Here is a 24,572-nt window from a genome sequence, read left to right as displayed (position 1 = left end):
ATAAACCTCTATAAGGTCACCCCTCAGCCTCCGACGCTCCAGGGAAAACAGCCCCAGCCTGTTCAGCCTCTCCCTGTAGCTCAAACCCTCCAACCCCGGCAACATCCTTGTAAATCTTTTCTGAACCCTTTCAAGTTTCACAACATCTTTCCGATAGGAAGGAGACCAGAATTGCACGCAATATTCCAACAGTGGCCTAACCAATATCCTGTACAGCCGCAACATGACCTCCCAACTCCTGTACTCAATACTCTGACCAATAAAGGAAAGCAGACCAAACGCTGCCTTCACTATCCTATCTACCTGGGACAAGTGGTGAACAGGGAGAGATTCCTGGCTGGGAGAGCTGAGGATTATATTTCAGTGCTGGAGCCGATTTCCTTGATTTTTATTTGAAGCAGAAATCACTATTTTGTAAAATGATTTGGAGATGCCGGTGTGGGACTGGGGTGTACGAAGTTAAAAACCACACAACACCAGGTTATAGTCCAACAGGTTTAATTGAAAGCACTAGCTTTCGGAGCGCTGCCCCTTCATAAGAAGGTTGTCAGAAAGGATCACTGATGCGATATGTTGAACCAACCAAGATAGCTGTTAATCAGTTCGAATGGGACACAGGTTCGGATTGGTTAATTATGTAAATCCTTTTCTTTCAAGTCATTGTCCTGAGACAACGTATGGTTTTATCAGTAGATTTTTAAAAAAGTGACATCTCAGCTCAGACAGTGCATTAAAGGTGTCCGATTGGAGTCTGTATCCCAACCTTGGGTCAGACCGCTTCCATTTCCAAAGCAAGAAGTTATAAAATGTCACATCAACTGGCTGCCTACAGACTGTGCGGTTAATGAACAAAACAGAATCTATCTGCAAATACAAATTCACCCCTTATATCTATATGTGTGCGTGTGTGTGAGTGTGTGTGTGTGAGTGAGTGTCTGTGTCTGTGTCTGTGTGTGTGTGTATGAGTGTGTGTGTGTGTGTGTGTATGAGTGTGTGTGTATAAGTGTGAGTGTGAGTGTGTATGAGTGTGTGTGTGTGTATGAGTGTGTGTGTGTGTGTATGAGTGTGTGTGTGTGTGTGTATGTGTATGAGTGTGTGTATAAGTGTGAGTGTGTGTGTGTGTGAGTGTGTATGAGTGTGTGTGTGTGTATGAGTGTGTGTGTGTGTGTATGAGTGTGTGTGTGTGTGTGTGTGTGTGTGTATAAGTGTGAGTGTGAGTGTGTATGAGTGTGTGTGTGTGAGTGAGTGTGTGTATCACCTGTGACCAACGTGGCAGTACATCAACAGCCACACCCCTTCACCTTGTTGGGCCAATAGCCCCCTCGTGCTGAAAGGAGAACACAATGGAACTGCAGAGTCAGACTGGTTCGGATTCCAAACGAGGACGGCCTCAACCACGGCCTTGACTTCGTGTCACACTACAGGTGACTCCACTACACGATATACACACACACACTCACACTCACACAGACACACTCTCTCACACATACACACAGACACACACACTCTCTCTCTCACACACACACACACTCTCTCACACACACACTCACACACACATACAGACACACTCACACAGACACACTCACACAGACACTCTCTCACACATACACACAGACACACACACTCTCTCTCACACACACACACACTCTCTCACTCACACACACACAGACACACACACACTCTCTCACACATACACTCACACACACACACACTCTCACACACTCACACACACACACTGACACACACACACTCTCTCACACATACACTCACACACACACACACACTCTCATACTCACACACACACTCACACTCACACACACACACACACACACACACACACGGGGCTTTTGAACACCAGTCACACCGATGGATGGCCAACGATCACTGAGTAAACTGTGTTCGACTGTGAATGTGTCGGGACTGTTACAACTTGCTGAGTCTGAAAACAAAAAGAACTCAATAAACACTGTGACGAGAGGAAGTGGGAGGACAGAAGTAAGAGAAGTGGAGTCAGAGGAGAGAGATCAGGGAAGAGAGACACAGAGAGACAGACAAAAAGTGAGTGAGACATGAGAGAGAGAGCGAGGGAGAGACAGGGAGAGAAAGCGAGGGAGAGAGAGAGAGGGAGTGAGAGAGACAAAAAGTGAGTGAGACATGAGAGAGAGCAAGAGAGAGAGAGGGAGACAGAGCAGGGGAAGAGAGTGAGGGAGAGAGAGCGAAAGAGAGAGCGGGAGCAAGAGAGAGAGATGAAGAGAGGCAGAGGGAGATACAAAGGGAGAGAGACAAAAAGTGAATGAGACATGAGAGAGAGAGCAAGAAAGAGAGAGCGAGGTAGAGAGCGAGGGAGAGAAAGCAAGGGAGAGTGAGGGATAGAGAGAGGGAGACAGAGAGAGCAAGAGAGAGTGAGAGTGAGGGAGAGAGAGGGAGGGGGACAGAGTGAAAGAGATAAAAGAAGGAGAGAGAGAGGCAAAGACAAAATCTGGGAGCGTGTTACTGTAAAGAGAGAGGGATAAAGTGAGCAAAATGGACAGAGAGGGAGAGATTGATGGAGGGATGGAGGGAGAGTGGGGGAAATGAGAGGGTAAAACGCTCAAGGAGAATGGAGCTGTGAGTCTGACAGAGGGGGGGGGCGGGGGGGGGGGGGGTGGGGATAGAGGGGGGGTGGGGGGGGAGGGGGAGATGCAGAGATTGAGTGGGTTTTTACCTGGGGCCGTGGGATTCTGGGGCTAATTGCAGCATAAATGGTCATTGAGTGATTCTGAAGGTCAGTATCTAAAGGGTAAACAGAGACAAACCAATCAGATCACTCTCCAGCCAATATCTTACTGAGGAGATAACGGTCAACTCCAACAACACAGATTACTCTGAATCTCAGACCGAGGTGTCACAGCGAGAGCTGTGAGTATGAAATCAGATATCAGACTGTGATATGACTCACCCTGGTCTGGTCTCTTTCGCCGACAAAGGGAGATCATGCAACAGAAGAGGCTGAACAAAACCAGCAGAGAACCTCCAGCAGCAGCCCCCAGAATAGAAACCAAATTCATCCCCATATTCATCAGCTCAGTATCTGACAGGGACAGGGACAGCACAGGGTTAGATACAGAGGAAAGCCTCCTCTACACTGTCACCCTATCAAACACTCCCAGAACAGGGACAGCACAGGGTTAGATACAGAGGAAAGCTCACTCTACACTGTCACCCTATCAAACACTCCCAGAACAGGGACAGCACAGGGTTAGATACAGAGGAAAGCTCACTCTACACTGTCCCCCCATCAAACCCTCCCAGGACAGGGACAGCACGGGGTTAGATACAGAGGAAAGCTCACTCTACACTGTCCCCCCATCAAACCCTCCCAGGACAGGGACAGCACGGGGTTAGATACAGAGGAAAGCTCACTCTACACTGTCCCCCCATCAAACCCTCCCAGGACAGGGACAGCACGGGGTTAGATACAGAGGAAAGATCCCTCTACACTGTCCCCCCATCAAACACTCCCAGGACAGGGACAGCACAGGGTTAGATACAGAGTAAGGCTCCCTCTACACTGTCCCCCATCAAACACTCCCAGGACAGGGACAGCACAGGGTGAGATACAGAGTAAAGCTCACTCTACACTGTCCCCCATCAAACACTCCCAGGACAGGGACAGCACGGGGTTAGATACAGAGGAAAGATCCCTCTACACTGTCCCCCATCAAACACTCCCAGGACAGGGACAGTACAGGGTTAGATACAGAGGAAAGCTCACTCTACACTGTCCCCCATCAAACACTCCCAGGGACAGGGACAGCACAGGGTTAGATACAGAGGAAAGCTCACTCTACACTGTCACCCTATCAAACACTCCCAGGATAGGGACAGCACGGGGTTAGATACAGAGTAAAGCTCACTCTACACTGTCACCCATCAAACACTCCCAGGGACAGGGACAGCACAGGGTTAGATACAGAGGAAAGCTCACTCTACACTGTACCGCCCATCAAACACTCCCAGGACAGGGACAGCACGGGGTTAGATACAGAGGAAAGATCCCTCTACACTGTCCCCCCATCAAACACTCCCAGGGACAGGGACAGCACAGGGTTAGATACAGAGTAAAGCTCCCTCTACACTGTCCCCATCAAACACTCCCAGGGACAGGGACAGCACAGGGTTAGATACAGAGGAAACCTCACTCTACACTGTCCCCCCATCAAACACTCCCAGGGACAGGGACAGCACGGGGTTAGATACAGAGGAAAGATCCCTCTACACTGTCCCCCCATCAAACACTCCCAGGGACAGGGACAGCAGGGGGTTAGATACAGAGGAAAGCTCCCTCTACACTGTCACCCTATCAAACACTCCCAGAACAGGGATAGCACAGGGTTAGATACAGAGGAAAGCTCACTCTACACTGTACCGCCCATCAAACACTCCCAGGACAGGGACAGTACGGGGCTAGATACAGAGGAAAGCTCACTCTACACTGTACCGCCCATCAAACACTCCCAGGACAGGGACAGCACAGGGTTAGATACAGAGTAAAGCTCTCTCTACACTGTCCCCCATCAAACACTCCCAGGACAGGGACAGCACAGGGTTAGATACAGAGGAAAGCTCACTCTACACTGTACCGCCCATCAAACACTCCCAGGACAGGGACAGTACGGGGTTAGATACAGAGGAAAGCTCCCTCTACACTGTCCCCCATCAAACACTCCCAGGACAGGGACAGTACGGGGTTAGATACAGAGGAAAGCTCACTCTATACTGTCACCCTATCAAACACTTCAAGGACAGGGACAGCACGGGGTTAGATACAGAGGAAAGCTCACTCTACACTGTCCCCCATCAAACACTCCCAGGGACAGGGACAGTACAGGGTTAGATACAGAGGAAAGCTCACTCTACACTGTCCCCCATCAAACACTCCCAGGACAGGGACAGCACGGGGTTAGATACAGAGGAAAGCTCTCTCTACACTGTCCCCCATCAAACACTCCCAGGACAGGGACAGTACAGGGTTAGATACAGAGGAAAGCTCACTCTACACTGTCCCCCATCAAACACTCCCAGGACAGGGACAGCACGGGGTTAGATACAGAGTAAAGCTTCCTCTACACTGTCCCCACATCAAACACTCCCAGGACAGGGACAGCATGGGGTTAGATACAGAGTAAAGCTCCCTCTACACTGTCCCCACATCAAACACTCCCAGGACAGGGAAAGCACAGGGTTAGATACAGAGTAAAGCTGCCTCTACACTGTCCCCCATCAAAAACTCCCAGGACAGGGACAGCACGGGGTTAGATACAGAGGAAAGCTCTCTCTACACTGTCCCCCCATCAAACACTCCCAGGACAGGGACAGCACGGGGTTAGATACAGAGTAAAGCTCCCTCTACACTGTCCCCCATCAAACACTCCCAGGGACAGGGACACTACAGGGTTAGATACAGAGTAAAGCTCACTCTACACTGTCCCCATCAAACACTCCCAGGACAGGGACAGCACAGGGTTAGATAGAGAGTAAAGCTCCCTCTACATTGTCCCCCCATCAAACACTCCCAGGGACAGGGACAGCACGGGGTTAGATACAGAGGAAAGCTCACTCTACATTGTCCCCCATCAAACACTCCCAGGACAGGGACACCACAGGGTTAGATACAGAGTAAAGCTCTCTCTACACTGTCCCCCCATCAAACACTCCCAGGGACAGGGACACTACAGGGTTAGATACAGAGTAAAGCTCACTCTACACTGTCCCCATCAAACACTCCCAGGACAGGGACAGCACAGGGTTAGATAGAGAGTAAAGCTCCCTCTACACTGTCCCCCCATCAAACACTCCCAGGGACAGGGACAGCACGGGGTTAGATACAGAGGAAAGCTCACTCTACATTGTCCCCCATCAAACACTCCCAGGACAGGGACAGCACGGGGTTAGATACAGAGTAAAGCTCCCTCTACACTGTCCCCATCAAACACTCCCAGGACAGGGACACCACAGGGTTAGATACAGAGGAAAGCTTTCTCTACACTGTCCCCCCATCAAACACTCCCAGGGACAGGGACACTACAGGGTTAGATACAGAGTAAAGCTTCCTCTACACTGTCCCCCCATCAAACACTCCCAGGACAGGGACAGCACGGGGTTAGATACAGAGTAAAGCTCCCTCTACCTCACCAATCTCACCTTCTCTGGGGTCCATCAGCTCTTGCCTCTGACAGCTGTTGTGTAGTTGGATGGTCACGTTGCGGACACTGACTGGGTTTTGTGTAACACACCTGTAGCTCAGGGTCATGTTCTCCGAGAGAGTCACCTGTACGCTCTCACCATCGTGGAACACAGGCTGCCTGCTCAGCGCTGCCTCCTGCTGGTGCCAGGTGTAGGATACGTGACTGCCTTCCTGCACTGCACAGGTCAGATTCACCACGCAGCTCCCATTGATGGAGACGTTGGTCATGGTGATGAACGGCTGGAAAATGGCCTCTGGTTGTGGAGGGCGGGCAGAGAGAAGGTAGGGAACATCACACAGGATTAAACAAACCATTGGTGCTCACCCCCCACACCCCGACACAATCTGCAAACCAACTCAATCTGGGCTCCAACACCCCCTACGCTTTAACTTCAATGCTAACTGCACTCCCTCAGCACTGACCCCCCCGACAGTGCGGCCCTCCCTCAGTACTGACCCCCCCGACAGTGCGGCCCTCCCTCAGTACTGACCCTCCGACAGTGCGGCCCTCCCTCAGTACTGACCCCCCCGACAGTGCGGCACTCCCTCAGTACTGACCCTCCGACAGTGCGGCCCTCCCTCAGCACTGACCCTCCGACAGTGCGGCACTCCCTCAGTACTGACCCTCCGACAGTGCGGCCCTCCCTCAGTACTGACCCCCCCGACAGTGCGGCGCTCCCTCAGTACTGATTCCCCGACAGTGCGGCGCTCCCTCAGTACTGACCCTCCGACAGTGAGACACTCCCTCAGTACTGACCCTCCGACAGTGCGGCGCTCCCTCAGTACTGACCCTCCGACAGTGCGGCGCTCCCTCAGGACTGATTCCCCGACAGTGCGGCACTCCCTCAGTACTGACCCTCCGACAGTGCGGCACTCCCTCAGTACTGACCCTCCGACAGTGCGGCACTCCCTCAGCACTGACCCTCCGACAGTGCGGCACTCCCTCGGTACTGACCCTCCGACAGTGCGGCCCTCCCTCAGTACTGACCCTCTGACTGTGAGGCCCTCCCTCAGTACTGACCCTCCGACAGTGCGGCCCTCCCTCAGTCCTGACCCCACCGACAGTGCGGCCCTCCCTCAATACTGACCCTCCGACAGTGCGGCACTCCCTCTGTACTGACCCTCCGACAGTGCGGCCCTCCCTCAGTACTGATCCTCCGACAGTGCGGCCTTCCCTCAGTACTGATCCTCCGACAGTGCGGCCCTCCCTCAGCACTGACCCTCCGACAGCGCGGCACTCCCTCTGTACTGACCCTCCGACAGTGCGGCCCTCCCCCAGTACTGACCCTCCGACAGTGCGGCCCTCCCTCAGCACTGACCCTCCGACAGTGCGGCCCTCCCTCAGTACTGACCCTCTGACAGTGCGGGGATCCCTCAGTACTGACCCTCCGACAGTGCGGCACTCCCTCAGTACTGACCCTCCGACAGTGTGGCCCTACCTCAGTACTGACCCTCTGACAGTGCGGGGCTCCCTCAGTACTGACCTTCCGACAGTGCGGCACTCCCTCAGTACTGACCCTCCGACAGTGTGGCACTCCCTCAGTACTGACCCTCCGATAGTGCAGCGCTCCCTCAGTACTGACCCTCCGACAGTGCGGCACTCCCTCAGTACTGACCCTCCGACAGTGCGACACTCCCTCAGGACTGACCCTCCGACAGTGCGACCCTCCCTCAGTACTGACGCTCTGACAGTGCGGCTCTCCCTCAGTACTGACCCTCCGACAGTGCGGCACTCCCTCAGTACTGACCCCCCGACAGTGCGGCCCTCCCTCAGTACTGACCCTCCGACAGTGCGGCACTCCCTCAGTACTGACCCTCCGACAGTGCGGCCCTCCCTCAGCACTGACCCTCCGACAGTGCGGCGCTCCCTCAGTACTGATTCCCCGACAGTGCGGCGCTCCCTCAGTACTGACCCTCCGACAGTGCGGCACTCCCTCAGTACTGACCCTCCGACAGTGAGACACTCCCTCAGTACTGACCCTCCGACAGTGCGGCCCTCCCTCAGTACTGACCCTCCGACAGTGCGGTGCTCCCTCAGTACTGACCCTCCGACAGTGCGGCCCTCCCTCAGCACTGACCCCCCCGACAGTGCGGCCCTCCCTCAGTACTGACCCTCCGACAGTGCGGCACTCCCTCAGTACTGACCCTCCGACAGTGCGGCGCTCCGTCAGTACTGACCCTCCGACAGTGCGGCACTCCCTCAGCACTGACCCTCCGACAGTGCGGCCCTCCCTCAGTACTGACCCTCCGACAGTGTGGCACTCCCTCAGTACTGACCCTCCGACAGTGCGGCCCTCCCTCAGTACTGACCCTACGACAGTGCGGCACTCCCTCAGGACTGACCCTACGACAGTGCGGCACTCCCTCAGTACTGACCCTCCGACAGTGCGGCACTCCCTCAGTCCTGACCCTCCGACAGTGCGGCCCTCCCTCAGGACTGATTCCCCGACAGTGCGGCGCTCCCTCAGTACTGACCCTCCGACAGTGTGGCCCTCCCTCAGTACTGACCCTCCGACAGTGTGGCCCTCCCTCAGTACTGATCCTCCGACAGTGCGGCGCTCCCTCAGGACTGATTCCCCGACAGTGTGGCGCTCCCTCAGGACTGATTCCCCGACAGTGCGGCGCTCCCTCAGTACTGACCCTCCGACAGTGCGGCGCTCCCTCAGTACTGACCCTCCGACAGTGCGGCGCTCCCTCAGTACTGACCCTCCGACAGTGCGGCGCTCCCTCAGGACTGATTCCCCGACAGTGCGGCACTCCCTCAGTACTGACCCTCCGACAGTGCGGCACTCCCTCAGTACTGACCCTCCGACAGTGCGGCACTCCCTCAGCACTGACCCTCCGACAGTGCGGCACTCCCTCGGTACTGACCCTCCGACAGTGCGGCCCTCCCTCAGTACTGACCCTCTGACAGTGAGGCCCTCCCTCAGTACTGACCCTCCGACAGTGCGGCCCTCCCTCAGTCCTGACCCCACCGACAGTGCGGCCCTCCCTCAATACTGACCCTCCGACAGTGCGGCACTCCCTCTGTACTGACCCTCCGACAGTGCGGCCCTCCCTCAGTACTGATCCTCCGACAGTGCGGCCTTCCCTCAGTACTGATCCTCCGACAGTGCGGCCCTCCCTCAGCACTGACCCTCCGACAGCGCGGCACTCCCTCTGTACTGACCCTCCGACAGTGCGGCCCTCCCCCAGTACTGACCCTCCGACAGTGCGGCCCTCCCTCAGCACTGACCCTCCAACAGTGCGGCCCTCCCTCAGTACTGACCCTCTGACAGTGCGGGGATCCCTCAGTACTGACCCTACGACAGTGCGGCACTCCCTCAGTACTGACCCTCCGACAGTGTGGCCCTACCTCAGTACTGACCCTCTGACAGTGCGGGGCTCCCTCAGTACTGACCTTCCGACAGTGCGGCACTCCCTCAGTACTGACCCTCCGATAGTGCAGCGCTCCCTCAGTACTGACCCTCCGACAGTGCGGCCCTCCCTCAGCACTGACCCTCCGACAGTGCAGCCCTCCCTCAGTACTGACCCTCCGACAGTGCGGCACTCCCTCAGTACTGACCCTCCGACAGTGCGGCACTCCCTCAGTACTGACCCTCCGACAGTGCGACACTCCCTCAGGACTGACCCTCCGACAGTGCGACCCTCCCTCAGTACTGACGCTCTGACAGTGCGGCTCTCCCTCAGTACTGACCCTCCGACAGTGCGGCACTCCCTCAGTACTGACCCTACGACAGTGCGGTCCTCCCTCAGTACTGACCCTACGACAGTGCGGCACTCCCTCAGTACTGACCCTCCGACAGTGCGGCACTCCCTCAGTACTGACCCTCCGACAGTGCGGCACTCCCTCAGTACTGACCCTCCGACAGTGCGGCACTCCCTCAGTACTGACCCTCCGACAGTGCGGCACTCCCTCAACACTGCCCCTCCGACAGCGCGGCACTCCCTCAGTACTGACCCTCCGACAGCGCGGCCCTCCCTCAGTACTGACCCTCCGACAGTGCGGCCCTCCCTCAGTACTGACCCTCCGACAGTGTGGCACTCCCTCAGTACTGACCTTCCGACAGTGCGGCGCTCCCTCAGTACTGACCCTCCGACAGTGCGGCGCTCCCTCAGTACTGACCCTCCGACACTGCGGCCCTCCCTCAGTGCTGACCCTCTGACAGTGCGGCCCTCCCTCAGTACTGACCCTCCGACAGTGCGGCCCTCCCTCAGTACTGACCCTCCGACAGTGCGGCACTCCCTCAGTACTGACCCTCCGACAGTGCGGCCCTCCCTCAGTACTGACCCTACGACAGTGCGGCACTCCCTCAGTACTGACCCTCCGACAGTGCGACCCTCCCTCAGTACTGACGCTCTGACAGTGCGGCCCTCCCTCAGTACTGACCCTCCGACAGTGCGGCACTCCCTCAGTACTGACCCTACGACAGTGCGGTCCTCCCTCAGTACTGACCCTACGACAGTGCGGCACTCCCTCAGTACTGACCCTCCGACAGTGCGGCACTCCCTCAGTACTGACCCTCCGACAGTGCGGCACTCCCTCAGTACTGACCCTCCGACAGTGCGGCACTCCCTCAGTACTGACCCTCCGACAGTGCGGCACTCCCTCAACACTGCCCCTCCGACAGCGCGGCACTCCCTCAGTACTGACCCTCCGACAGCGCGGCCCTCCCTCAGTACTGACCCTCCGACAGTGCGGCCCTCCCTCAGTACTGACCCTCCGACAGTGTGGCACTCCCTCAGTACTGACCTTCCGACAGTGCGGCGCTCCCTCAGTACTGACCCTCCGACAGTGCGGCGCTCCCTCAGTACTGACCCTCCGACAGTGCGGCCCTCCCTCAGTGCTGACCCTCTGACAGTGCGGCCCTCCCTCAGTACTGACCCTCCGACAGTGCGGCCCTCCCTCAGTACTGACCCTCCGACAGTGCGGCACTCCCTCAGTACTGACCCTCCGACAGTGCGGCCCTCCCTCAGTACTGACCCTACGACAGTGCGGCACTCCCTCAGTTCTGACCCTCTGACAGTGCGGCCCTCCCTCAGTACTGACCCTCCGACAGTGCGGCCCTCCCTCAGTACTGACCCTCCGACAGTGCGGCACTCCCTCAGTACTGACCGTCCGACAGTGCGGCCCCCCCTCAATACTGACCCTACGACAGTGCGGCACTCCCTCAGTACTGACCCTCCGACAGTGCGGCTCTCCCTCAGTACTGACCCTCCGACAGTGCGGCCCTCCCTCAGTACTGACCCTACGACAGTGCGGCACTCCCTCAGTACTGACCCTACGACAGTGCGGCCCTCCCTCAGCACTGACCCTCCGACAGTGCGGCCCTCCCTCAGCACTGACCCTCCGACAGTGCGGCCCTCCCTCAGTACTGACCCTCCGACAGTGCGGCACTCCCTCAGTACTGACCCTCTGACAGTGCGGCCCTCCCTCAATACTGACCCTACGACAGTGCGGCTCTCCCTCAGTACTGACCCTCCGACAGTGCGGCCCTCCCTCAGTACTGACCCTACGACAGTGCGGCACTCCCTCAGTACTGACCCTACGACAGTGCGGCCCTCCCTCAGCACTGACCCTCCGACAGTGCGGCCCTCCCTCAGCACTGACCCTCCGACAGTGCGGCCCTCCCTCAGTACTGATCCTCCCACAGTGCGGCACTCCTTCAGTACTGACCCTTCGACAGTGCGGCCCTCCCTCAGCACTGACCCTCCGACAGTGCGGCCCTCCCTCAGCACTGACCCTCCGACAGTGCAGCCCTCCCTCAGCACTGACCCTCCGACAGTGCGGCCCTCCCTCAGTACTGACCCTCCGACAGCGCGGCCCTCCCTCAGTACTGACCCTCCCACAGTGCGGCCCTCCCTCAGTACTGACCCTCCGACAGTGCGGCCCTCCCTCAGTACTGACCCTCCGATAGTGCGGCCCTCCCTCAGCACTGATCCTCTGACAGTGCGGCCCTCCCTCAGCACTGACCCTCCCGACAGTGCGGCCCTCCCTCAGTACTGACCCTCCGACAGCACTGACCCTCCGACAGTGCGGCGCTCCCTCAGTACTGACCCTACGACAGTACTGACCCTCCGACAGTGCGGCGCTCCCTCAGTACTGACCCTCCGACAGTGCGGCACTTCCTCAGTACTGATCCTCTGACAGTGCGGCCCTCCCTCAGCACTGACCCTCCCGACAGTGCGGCCCTCCCTCAGTACTGACCCTCCGACAGTGCGGCCCTCCCTCAGTACTGACCCTCCGACAGTGCGGCGCTCACTCAGTACTGACCCTCCGACAGTGCGGCCCTCCCTCAGTACTGACCCTCCGACAGTGCGGCGCTCCCTCAGTACTGACCCTCCGACAGTGCGGCACTCCCTCAGTACTGACCCTCCGACAGTGCGGCGCTCCCTCAGCACTGACCCTCCGACAGTGCGGCACTCCCTCAGTACTGACCCTCTGACAGTGCGGCCCTCCCTCAGTACTGACCCTCCGACAGTGCGGCGCTCCCTCAGTACTGACCCTCCGACAGTGCGGCGCTCCCTCAGTACTGACCCTCCGACAGTGCGGCCCTCCCTCAGCACTGACCCTCCGACAGTGCGGCCCTCCCTCAGCACTGACCCTCCGACAGTGCGGCCCTCCCTCAGTACTGACCCTCCGACAGTGCGGCCCTCCCTCAGTACTGACCCTCCGACAGTGCGGCCCTCCATCAGCACTGACCCTCCGACAGTGCGGCCCTCCCTCAGCACTGACCCTCCGACAGTGCGGCCCTCCCTCAGTACTGACCCTCCGACAGTGCGGCACTCCTTCAGTACTGACCCTCCGACAGTGCGGCCCTCCCTCAGCACTGACCCTCCGACAGTGCGGCCCTCCCTCAGCACTGACCCTCCGACAGTGCGGCGCTCCCTCAGCACTGACCCTCCGACAGTGCGGCACTCCGTCAGTACTGACCCTCCGACAGTGCGGCACTCCCTCAGTACTGACCCTCCGACAGTGCGGCACTCCCTCAGTACTGACCCTCCGACAGTGCGGCACTCCCTCAGTACTGACCCTCCGACAGCGCGGCCCTCCCTCTGTCTGGTCTTGTGTTGGAATCAGTTCCATTCGGTGTGAATTATATCCAAGTCATACCTGCAGATCTCTCCTTACCGTATACTCGGAGGTTGAATCTCTCCCGATGTAGGTATCTCCACTCCGTACCTAATCGAACTTGATATATTCCCTCGTCTGATTGCTGGACCGTTCTTAATTCTGCCGTGAGGTTCCGGGGATGTAGGAGAACTCTCCCTCGGAAGTTTGCTGAGCAGTCTTCCTTGGTTTTCCCGTTGCAGATAATGTGGTCCCCTTTCCTTACTTCCCATATCACATTCTCCGGTAACGTCTCTGCTGATGTTGAGCTGAACATCACACTATGCCCCAGTGTGCCCACCACCAGGGTCTCAGGGGGACATCCCCCTTCACACTGTCTCAGTCCTGCAACTTTTATCACAGGCAACAGTTAGACTGGGGAGGGTCAGGGTGACCCGAGTCCTGTCCAATGGGAGACCGAGCGAGACAGAGAGAGAGAGAGACAGAGACACAGACACAGAGAGAGAGAGAGAGAGACAGAGACAGAGACACAGAGAGAGAGAGAGAGACAGAGACACAGAGAGAGAGAGAGAGAGAGACAGAGACAGAGACAGAGAGAGAGAGAGAGAGAGAGAGAGAGAGAGAGACAGAGACAGAGAGAGAGAGAGAGACAGAGAGACAGAGACACAGAGAGAGAGAGAGAGACAGAGACACAGAGAGAGAGACAGAGACACAGAGAGAGAGAGAGACAGAGACAGAGACACAGAGAGAGAGAGAGACAGAGAGACAGAGACAGAGAGAGAGAGAGAGAGAGAGAGAGACAGAGACACAGAGAGAGAGAGAGACAGAGACAGAGACACAGAGAGAGAGAGAGACAGAGACAGAGACACAGAGAGAGAGAGACAGAGACAGAGACACAGAGAGAAAGAGAGAGACAGAGACAGAGACACAGAGAGAGAGAGAGAGAGACAGAGACACAGAGAGAGAGAGAGTGACAGAGACAGAGACACAGAGAGAGAGAGAGAGACAGAGACAGAGACACAGAGAGAGAGAGAGAGAGAGACAGAGACACAGAGAGAGAGAGAGAGACAGAGACAGAGACACAGAGAGAGAGAGAGAGAGAGACAGAGACACACAGAGAGAGAGAGAGAGAGAGACAGAGACAGAGACACAGAGAGAGAGAGAGCGGGAGAGAGAGGACATGAATGACAGAGGGACAGGAAGAAAGAGAGAGTGAGAGCGAGAGAGAGAGAGACACCGTGAGAGGGAGAGAGACAAATGGAGACAGAGAGAGAGGGGTAGAGAGAGAGAGGGGAGAGGGAGAGAGGAAAACAGAGAGAGAGAGAGAGGGGGCAAGAGAGAGAAAGAACATGAATGAGAAAGGAACAGATAGAAAGAGAGAGAGAGAGACAGAGAGAGAGGGAGAGACACCATGAGAGTGAGAGAGCGAGAGATCGAGAGAGAGAGAGAGAGGATTGGAGAGAGAGCAGGAGACAGAGAGACAGAGGCAAAGAGAGAGAGGGCGAGACACCTTGAGAGGGAGGAGGAAGAGAGAGAGAGAAATAGACAGAGAGAGAGTGCAAGCGAGGGAGATGCAGAAAGAGATAGGGAGTGAGAAAATCCAGCCCAAAGAGGAATGGGGGATGAGCGTTAGAGTAACAGAGGGAGAGAACGAGAGAAACACAGAATCTGAGAATAAGGAAGCAAGAGAGAATTACAGAGAAAGAGAGAGAGGGACAGACAGAGAGACGGAGATAGGTGGATGTGTGACAATGTTGGGAGAACTGAATGGACTTAGGGTCAGGTGGAATAGGCTCGAGAGAGGGCTGAATGGCCTCCTGCTGTTCCTGTAGGACAGGACGGAGAGGGGGCTGAATGGCCTCCTGCTGTTACTGTGGGACAGGACGGAGAGGGGGTTGAATGGCCTCCTGCTGTTACTGTGGGACAGGACGGAGAGGGGGTTGAATGGCCTCCTGCTGTTACTGTGGGACAGGACGGAGAGGTGGTTGAATGGCCTCCTGCTGTTACTGTGGGACAGGACGGAGAGGGGGTTGAATGGCCTCCTGCTGTTACTGTGGGACAGGACGGAGAGAGGGCTGAATGGCCTCCTGCTGTTACTGTGGGACAGGATGGAGAGGGGGCTGAATGGCCTCCTGCTGTTACTGTGGGACAGGACGGAGAGGGGGCTGAATGGCCTCCTGCTGTAACTGTTGGACAAGGACGGAGAGGGGGCTGAATGGCCTCCTGCTGTCCCTGTACAGTATGGGTGAGGGGGCTGAACGGCCTCCTGCTGTCCCTGTACAGTACTGGGGAGGGGGCTGAGCGGCCTCCTGCTGTCACTGTACAGTACAGGTGAGGGGGCTGAGCGGCCTCCTGCTGTCCCTGTACAGTACAGGTGAGGGGGCTGAGCGGCCTCCTGCTGTCCCTGTACAGTACAGGTGAGGGGGCTGAGCGGCCTCCTGCTGTCCCTGTACAGTACTGGAGAGGGGGCTGAGCGGCCTCCTGCTGTCCCTGTACAGTACGGGTGAGGGGGCTGAGCGGCCTCCTGCTGTCCCTGTACAGTACTGGAGAGGGGGCTGAGCGGCCTCCTGCTGTCCCTGTACAGTACGGGTGAGGGGGCTGAGCGGCCTCCTGCTGTCCCTGTACAGTACTGGAGAGGGGGCTGAGCGGCCTCCTGCTGTCCCTGTACAGTACCGGAGAGGGGGCTGAACGGCCTCCTGCTGTCCCTGTACAGTACCGGAGAGGGGGCTGAACGGCCTCCTGCTGTCCCTGTACAGTACCGGAGAGGGGGCTGAACGGCCTCCTGCTGTCCCTGTACAGTACCGGAGAGGGAGCTGAACGGCCTCCTGCTGTCCCTGTACAGTACCGCTGAGGGGGCTGAACGGCCTCCTGCTGTCCCTGTACAGTACCGGAGAGGGGGCTGAACGGCCTCCTGCTGTCCCTGTACAGTACCGGAGAGGGAGCTGAACGGCCTCCTGCTGTCCCTGTACAGTACCGCTGAGGAGGCTGAACGGCCTCCTGCTGTCCCTGTCCAGTACCGGTGAGGGGGCTGAACGGCCTCCTGCTGTCCCTGTCCAGTACCGGTGAGGGGGCTGAACGGCCTCCTGCTGTCCCTGTACAGTACCAGTGAGGGGGCTGAACGGCCTCCTGCTGTCCCTGTCCAGTACCGGTGAGGGGGCTGAACGGCCTCCTGCTGTCTCTGTACAGTACCGGAGAGGGGACTGAACGGCCTCCTGCTGTCTCTGTACAGTACCGGAGAGGGGACTGAACGGCCTCCTGCTGTCCCTGTACAGTACCAGTGAGGGGGCTGAACGGCCTCCTGCTGTCCCTGTACAGTACCGGAGAGGGGACTGAATGGCCTCCTGCTGTCCCTGTACAGTACCGGAGAGGGGACTGAACGGCCTCCTGCTGTCCCTGTACAGTACCGGAGAGGGGACTGAATGGCCTCCTGCTGTCCCTGTCCAGTACCGGTGAGGGGGCTGAACGGCCTCCTGCTGTCCCTGTCCAGTACCGGTGAGGGGGCTGAATGGCCTCCTGCTGTCCCTGTCCAGTACCGGTGAGGGGACTGAATGGCCTCCTGCTGTCCCTGTCCAGTACCGGTGAGGGGGCTGAACGGCCTATGTTCGGAGTGATTTCCCGGACTTACCCTGAATTTCGAGGAACAGGAGGAGGTAAAGCTTCCGGAAACGACTGGAACATTCCGACTGGATTCCCATCTCTGCGGAAAAAAACCCGGGAGGAACAGACAGGTCAAAGGTGACCCAGGAGAGGGCTGAGAGTCTATCACCGTCCACCATGAATCCAAACCACTTCCCCCTCCCAAAATACCTTGGGATGATAATGAGACACCAATCGCACAGTCAGATCCCACGGCAATGAGGCTGTCCAAAACGGGCCGAGGGATGAGATCGGGAAGGTTGGGAATGTCTCTGGTCGGAGTGGCACAGACTGCTGGATCAGGGACTGAGAGTCAGCCATTCCCAGGGAACAGCACTTTGTACGGGACAATTAGAAATTCCCACAGACCTCGGGCCCAATTCAGAACGATACAAAATTCCAGCAAACCGGGGGCACTGACCCTCCGACAGTGCGGCACTCCCTCAGTACTGACCCTCCAACAGTGCGGCACTCCCTCAGTACTGACCCTCCGACAGTGCGGTACTCCCTCAGCACTGACCCTCCGACAGTGCGGCACTCACTCAGTACTGACCCTCCGACAGTGCGGCCCTCCCTCAGCACTGACCCTCCAACAGTGCGGCGCTCCCTCAGTACTGACCCTCCGACAGTGCGGCAATCCCTCAGTACTGACCCTACGACAGTGCGGCACTCCCTCAGTACCATGGATTGGCCATGCTAAATTACCCCATAGTGTTATGGGATGTGTAGGTGAGGGTGGATTGGCCATGCTAAATTACCCCATAGTGTTCAGGGATGTGTAGGTTAGGGTGGATTGGCCATGCTAAATTACCCCATAGTGTTCAGGGATGTGTCGGTTAGGGTGGATTGGCCATGCTAAATTACCCCATAGTGTTCAGGGATGTGTAGGTTACGGTGGATTGGCCATGCTAAATTACCCCATAGTGTTCAGGGATGTGCAGGTTAGGGTGGATTGGCCATGCTAAATTACCCCATAGTGTTCAGGGATGTGTAGGTTAGGGTGGATTGGCCATGCTAAATTACCCCATAGTGTTCAGGGATGTGCAGGTTAGGGTGGATTGGCCATGCTAAATTACCCCATAGTGTTCAGGGATGTGTAGGTTAGGGTGGATTGGCCATGCTAAATTACCCCATAGTGTTCAGGGATGATAGGTTAGGGTGGATTGGCCATGCGAAATTACCACATAGTGTTCAGGGATGTGTAGGTTAGGGTGGATTGGCCATGCTAAATTACCCCATAGTGTTCAGCGATGTGCAGGTTAGGGTGGATTGGCCATGCTAAATTGCCCCATAGTGTTCAGGGATGTGTAGGTTAGGGTGAATTGGCCATGCTAAATTACCCCATAGTGTTCAGGGATGTGCAGGTTAGGGTGGATTGGCCATGCTAAATTACCCCATAGTGTTCAGGGATGTGTAGGTTAGGGTGGATTGGCCATGCTAAATTACCCCATAGTGTTCAGGGATGTGTAGGTTAGGGTGGATTGGCCATGCTAAATTGCCCCATAGTGTTCAGGGATGTGCAGGTTAGGGTGGATTGGCCACGCTAAATTACCCCATATAGTGTTCAGGGATGTGTAGGTTAGGGTGGATTGGCCATGCTAAATTACCCCATAGTGTTCAGGGATGTGTAGGTTAGGGTGGATTGGCCATGCTAAATTACCCCATAGTGTTCAGGGATGTGTAGGTTAGGGTGGATTGGCCATGCTAAATTACCCCATAGTGTTCAGGGATGTGCAGGTTAGGGTGGTTTGGCCATGCTAAATTACCCATAGTGTTCAGGGATGTGTAGGTTAGGGTGGATTGGCCATGCTAAATTACCCCATAGTGTTCAGGGATGTGTAGGTTAGGGTGGATTGGCCATGCTAAATTTCCCCATAGTGTTCAGGGATGTGTTAGGTTAGGGTGGATTGGCCATGCTAAATTACCCCGTAGTGTTCAGGGCTTTGTAGGTTAGGGTGGATTGGCCATGTTAAATTACCCATAGTGCTCAGGGATGTGTAGGTTAGGGTGGATTGGCCATGTTAAATTACCCATACTGCTCAGGGATGTGTAGGTTCGGGTGGATTGGCCATGTTAAATTACCCCATAGTGTTCAGGGATGTGTTAGGTTAGGGTGGATTGGCCATGCTAAATTACCCCATAGTGTTCAGGGCTGTGTAGGTTAGGGTGGATTGGCCATGTTAAATTACCCATAGTGCTCAGGGATGTGTAGGTTAGGGTGGATTGGCCATGTTAAATTACCCATAGTGCTCAGGGATGTGTAGGTTAGGGTGGATTGGCCACGCTAAATTACCCCATAGTGTTCAGGGATGTGCAGGTTAGGGTGGATTGACCATGCTAAATTACCCCATAGTGCTGAGAGATGTGTAGGTTAGGGTGGATTGGCCATGCTAAATTACCCCATAGTGCTGAGGGATGTGTAGGTTAGGGTGGATTGGCCACGCTAAATTACCCCATAGTGTTCAGGGATGTGCAGGTTAGGGTGGATTGACCATGCTAAATTACCCCATAGTGTTCAGGGATGTGTAGGTTAGGGTGGATTGGCCATGCTAAATTACCCCATAGTGTTCAGGGATGTGCAGGTTAGGGTGGATTGACCATGCTAAATTACCCCATAGTGCTCAGGGATGTGTAGGTTAGGGTGGATTGGCCATGCTAAATTACCCCATAGTGTTCAGGGATGTGAAGGTTAGGGTGGATTGGCCATGCTAAATTACCCCATAGTTTTCAGGGATGTGTAGGTTAGGGTGGATTGACCATGTTAAATTACCCCATAGTGTTCAGGGATGTGCAGGTTAGGGTGGATTGGCCATGCTAAATTACCCCATAGTGTTCAGGGATGTGCAGGTTCGGGTGGATTGACCATGCTAAATTACCCCATAGTGCTCAGGGATGTGTAGGTTAGGGTGGATTGGCCATGCTAAATTACCCGATAGTGTTCAGGGATGTGAAGGTTAGGGTGGATTGGCCATGCTAAATTACCCCATAGTGTTCAGGGATGTGTAGGTTAGGGTGGATTGGCCATGTTAAATTACCCCATAGTGTTCAGGGATGTGTAGGTTAGGGTGGATTGGCCATGCTAAATTACCCCATAGTGTTCAGGGATGTGTAGGTTAGGGTGGATTGACCATGCTAAATTACCCCATAGTGTTCAGGGATGTGTAGGTTAGGGTGGATTGGCCATGCTAAATTACCCCATAGTGTTCAGGGATGTGTAGGTTAGGGTGGATTGGCCATGCTAAATTACCCCATAGTGTTCAGGGATGTGTAGGTTAGGGTGGATTGGTCATGCTAAATTACCCCATAGTGTTCAGGGATGTGCAGGTTAGGGTGGATTGGCCGTGCTAAATTACCCCATAGTGTTCAGGGATGTGCAGGTTAGGGTGGATTGGCCATGCTAAATTACCCCATAGTGTTCAGGGATGTGTAGGTTAGGGTGGATTGGCCATGCTAAATTACCCCATAGTGTTCAGGGATGTGCAGGTTAGGGTGGTTTGGCCATGCTAAATTACCCATAGTGTTCAGGGATGTGTAGGTTTGGGTGGATTGGCCATGCTAAATTACCCCATAGTGTTCAGGGATGTGTAGGTTAGGGTGGATTGGCCATGCTAAATTACCCCATAGTGTTCAGGGATGTGTTAGGTTCGGGTGGATTGGCCATGCTAAATTACCCCATAGTGTTCAGGGCTGTGTAGGTTAGGGTGGATTGGCCATGTTAAATTACCCATAGTGCTCAGGGATGTGTAGGTTAGGGTGGATTGGCCATGTTAAATTACCCATAGTGCTCAGGGATGTGTAGGTTAGGGTGGATTGGCCATGCTAAATTACCCCATAGTGCTGAGGGATGTGTAGGTTAGGGTGGATTGGCCACGCTAAATTACCCCATAGTGTTCAGGGATGTGCAGGTTAGGGTGGATTGACCATGCTAAATTACCCCATAGTGTTCAGGGATGTGTAGGTTAGGGTGGATTGGCCATGCTAAATTACCCCATAGTGTTCAGGGATGTGCAGGTTAGGGTGGATTGACCATGCTAAATTACCCCATAGTGCTCAGGGATGTGTAGGTTAGGGTGGATTGGCCATGCTAAATTACCCCATAGTGTTCAGGGATGTGAAGGTTAGGGTGGATTGGCCATGCTAAATTACCCCATAGTTTTCAGGGATGTGTAGGTTAGGGTGGATTGACCATGTTAAATTACCCCATAGTGTTCAGGGATGTGCAGGTTAGGGTGGATTGGCCATGCTAAATTACCCCATAGTGTTCAGGGATGTGCAGGTTCGGGTGGATTGACCATGCTAAATTACCCCATAGTGCTCAGGGATGTGTAGGTTAGGGTGGATTGGCCATGCTAAATTACCCGATAGTGTTCAGGGATGTGAAGGTTAGGGTGGATTGGCCATGCTAAATTACCCCATAGTGTTCAGGGATGTGTAGGTTAGGGTGGATTGGCCATGTTAAATTACCCCATAGTGTTCAGGGATGTGTAGGTTAGGGTGGATTGGCCATGCTAAATTACCCCATAGTGTTCAGGGATGTGTAGGTTAGGGTGGATTGACCATGCTAAATTACCCCATAGTGTTCAGGGATGTGTAGGTTAGGGTGGATTGGCCATGCTAAATTACCCCATAGTGTTCAGGGATGTGTAGGTTAGGGTGGATTGGCCATGCTAAATTACCCCATAGTGTTCAGGGATGTGTAGGTTAGGGTGGATTGGTCATGCTAAATTACCCCATAGTGTTCAGGGATGTGCAGGTTAGGGTGGATTGGCCGTGCTAAATTACCCCATAGTGTTCAGGGATGTGCAGGTTAGGGTGGATTGGCCATGCTAAATTACCCCATAGTGTTCAGGGATGTGTAGGTTAGGGTGGATTGGCCATGCTAAATTACCCCATAGTGTTCAGGGATGTGCAGGTTAGGGTGGTTTGGCCATGCTAAATTACCCATAGTGTTCAGGGATGTGTAGGTTTGGGTGGATTGGCCATGCTAAATTACCCCATAGTGTTCAGGGATGTGTAGGTTAGGGTGGATTGGCCATGCTAAATTACCCCATAGTGTTCAGGGATGTGTTAGGTTCGGGTGGATTGGCCATGCTAAATTACCCCATAGTGTTCAGGGCTGTGTAGGTTAGGGTGGATTGGCCATGTTAAATTACCCATAGTGCTCAGGGATGTGTAGGTTAGGGTGGATTGGCCATGTTAAATTACCCATAGTGCTCAGGGATGTGTAGGTTAGGGTGGATTGGCCATGTTAAATTACCCCATAGTGTTCAGCGATTTGTTACGTTAGGGTGGATTGGCCATGCTAAATTACCCCATAGTGTTCAGGGCTGTGTAGGTTAGGGTGGATTGGTCATGTTAAATTACCCATAGTGCTCAGGGATGTGTAGGTTAGGGTAGATTGGCCATGTTAAATTACCCCATAGTGCTCAGGGATGTGTAGGTTAGGATGGATTGGCCACGCTAAATTACCCCATAGTGTTCAGGGATGTGTAGGTTCGGGTGGATTGGCCATGCTAAATTACCCCATAGTGTACAGGGATGTGTAGGTTAGGGTGGATTGGCCATGCTAAATTACCCCGTAGTGCTCAGGGATGTGTAGGTTAGGGTGGATTGGCCATGCTAAATTACCCCATAGTGTTCAGGGATGTGTAGGTTAGGGTGGATTGGCCATGCTAAATTACCCCATAGTGTTCAGGTATGTGCAGGTTAGGGTGGATTGACCGTGCTAAATTACCCCATAGTGCTCAGGGATGTGTAGGTTAGGGTGGATTGGCCATGCTAAATTACCCCATAGTGTTCAGGGATGTGAAGGTTAGGGTGGATTGGCCATGCTAAATTACCCCATAGTGTTCAGGGATGTGTAGGTTAGGGTGGATTGACCATGTTAAATTACCCCATAGTGTTCAGGGATGTGCAGGTTAGGGTGGATTGGCCACGCTAAATTACCCCATAGTGTTCAGGGATGTGCAGGTTAGGGTGGATTGACCATGCTAAATTACCCCATAGTGCTCAGGGATGTGTAGGTTAGGGTGGATTGGCCATGCTAAATTACCCCATAGTGTTCAGGGATGTGAAGGTTAGGGTGGATTGGCCATGCTCAATTACCCCATAGTGTTCAGGGATGTGCAGGTTAGGGTGGATTGGCCATGCTAAATTACCCCATAGTGTTCAGGGATGTGTAGGTTAGGGTCGATTGGCCATGCTAAATTACCCCATAGTGTTCAGGGATGTGTAGGTTAGGGTGGATTGGTCATGCTAAATTACCCCATAGTGTTCAGGGATGTGTAGGTTAGGGTGGATTGGCCATGCTAAATTACCCCATAGTGTTCAGGGATGTGTAGGTTAGGGTGGATTGGCCATGCTAAATTACCCCATAGTGTTCAGGGATGTGTAGGTTAGGGTGGATTGGCCATGCTAAATTACCCCATAGTGTTCAGGGATGTGTAGGTTAGGGTGGATTGGCCATGCTAAATTACCCCATAGTGTTCAGGGATGTGTAGGTTAGGGTGGATTGGCCATGCTAAATTACCCCATAGTGTTCAGGGATGTGTGGGTCAGAGTGGATTGGTCATGCTAAATTACCCCATAGTGTTCAGGGATGTGTAGGTTAGGGTGGATTGGCCATGCTAAATTACCCCATAGTGTTCAGGGATGTGTGGGTCAGAGTGGATTGGTCATGCTAAATTACCCCATAGTGTTCAGGGATGTGTAGGTTAGGGTGGATTGGTCATGCTAAATTACCCCATAGTGTTCAGGGATGTGTAGGTTTGGGTGGATTGTCCATGCTAAATTACCCCATAGCGTTCAGGGATGTGTAGGTTAGGGTGGATTGGTCATGCTAAATTACCCCATAGTGCTCAGGGATGTGTAGGTTAGGGTGGATTGGCCATGCTAAATTACCCCATAGTGTTCAGGGATGTGTAGGTTAGGGTGGATTGGCCATGCTAAATTACCCCATAGTGTTCAGGGATGTGTAGGTTAGGGTGGATTGGCCATGCTAAATTACCCATCGTGTTCAGGGATGTGTAGGTTAGGGTGGATTGGCCATGCTAAATTATCCCTTAGTGCTCAGGGATGTGTAGGTTAGGGTGGATTAACCATGCTGAATTACCCCATCGTGTTCAGGGATGTGTAGGTCAGAGTGGATTGGTCATGCTAAATTACCCCATAGTGTTCAGGGATGTGTAGGTTAGGGTGGATTGGCCATGCTAAATTACCCCATAGTGTTCAGGGATGTGCAGGTTAGGGTGGATTGGCCATGCTAAATTACCCCATAGTGTTCAGGGATGTGTAGGTTAGGGTGGATTGGCCATGCTAAATTACCCCATAGTGTTCAGGGATGTGTAGGTTAGGGTGGATTGGCCATGCTAAATTTCCCCATAGTGTTCAGGGATGTGTTAGGTTAGGGTGGATTGGCCATGCTAAATTACCCCGTAGTGTTCAGGGCTTTGTAGGTTAGGGTGGATTGGCCATGTTAAATTACCCATAGTGCTCAGGGATGTGTAGGTTAGGGTGGATTGGCCATGTTAAATTACCCATACTGCTCAGGGATGTGTAGGTTCGGGTGGATTGGCCATGTTAAATTACCCCATAGTGTTCAGGGATGTGTTAGGTTAGGGTGGATTGGCCATGCTAAAT

At 54.7% G+C, this 24,572-nt stretch overlaps 2 protein-coding genes across 3 annotated transcripts in view; one reads left to right on the top strand and one right to left on the bottom strand.

The window, feature by feature from the left end:
- The window catches only part of LOC140468612 (uncharacterized), a 1,157,363-nt gene that overhangs the window by 691,039 nt on the left and 441,752 nt on the right, over positions 1 to 24,572 (top strand). The window lies entirely within an intron of this gene.
- Positions 482 to 17,323, bottom strand: LOC140468602 (signaling lymphocytic activation molecule-like). 2 transcript variants are annotated; one of them, XM_072564702.1, is made up of 6 exons: positions 16,924 to 17,301; positions 13,359 to 13,688; positions 6,184 to 6,480; positions 2,939 to 3,070; positions 2,705 to 2,772; positions 482 to 1,939 (listed from the first exon to the last, which is right to left on the bottom strand). In XM_072564702.1, the coding sequence occupies exons 1-6, from the start codon at positions 17,072 to 17,074 to the stop codon at positions 1,859 to 1,861; spliced, it is 1,059 nt and encodes a 352-aa protein (XP_072420803.1). In that variant the 5' UTR covers positions 17,075 to 17,301; the 3' UTR covers positions 482 to 1,858. The 2 variants fall into 2 exon arrangements, with proteins under 2 accessions (XP_072420803.1, XP_072420804.1); XM_072564703.1 differs by lacking the exon at positions 2,939 to 3,070 and having other exon boundaries at positions 16,924 to 17,323.

Source organism: Chiloscyllium punctatum, chromosome 47 (assembly GCF_047496795.1).
Source record: "Chiloscyllium punctatum isolate Juve2018m chromosome 47, sChiPun1.3, whole genome shotgun sequence".
Classification (NCBI taxonomy): Eukaryota; Metazoa; Chordata; class Chondrichthyes; order Orectolobiformes; family Hemiscylliidae; genus Chiloscyllium; species Chiloscyllium punctatum.
The sequence above is the reverse complement of the archived record's forward strand: the minus strand, read 5'-3'. Positions and strand labels throughout refer to the sequence as shown.

Bases quoted from the DNA above. Each gene is read 5' to 3' on its own strand.
- LOC140468602 (XM_072564702.1), bottom strand. From the start codon at position 17,074: ATGGTGGACGGTGATAGACTCTCAGCCCTCTCCTGGGTCACCTTTGAC. The intron at 3,071-6,183 runs GTGAGATTGGTG...TGTCCCTGTCAG, and splicing joins GCTGATGGACCCCAGAGAAG to ATACTGAGCTGATGAATATG. The intron at 1,940-2,704 runs GTAAAAACCCAC...TTTTGTTTTCAG, and splicing joins CCAGAATCCCACGGCCCCAG to ACTCAGCAAGTTGTAACAGT.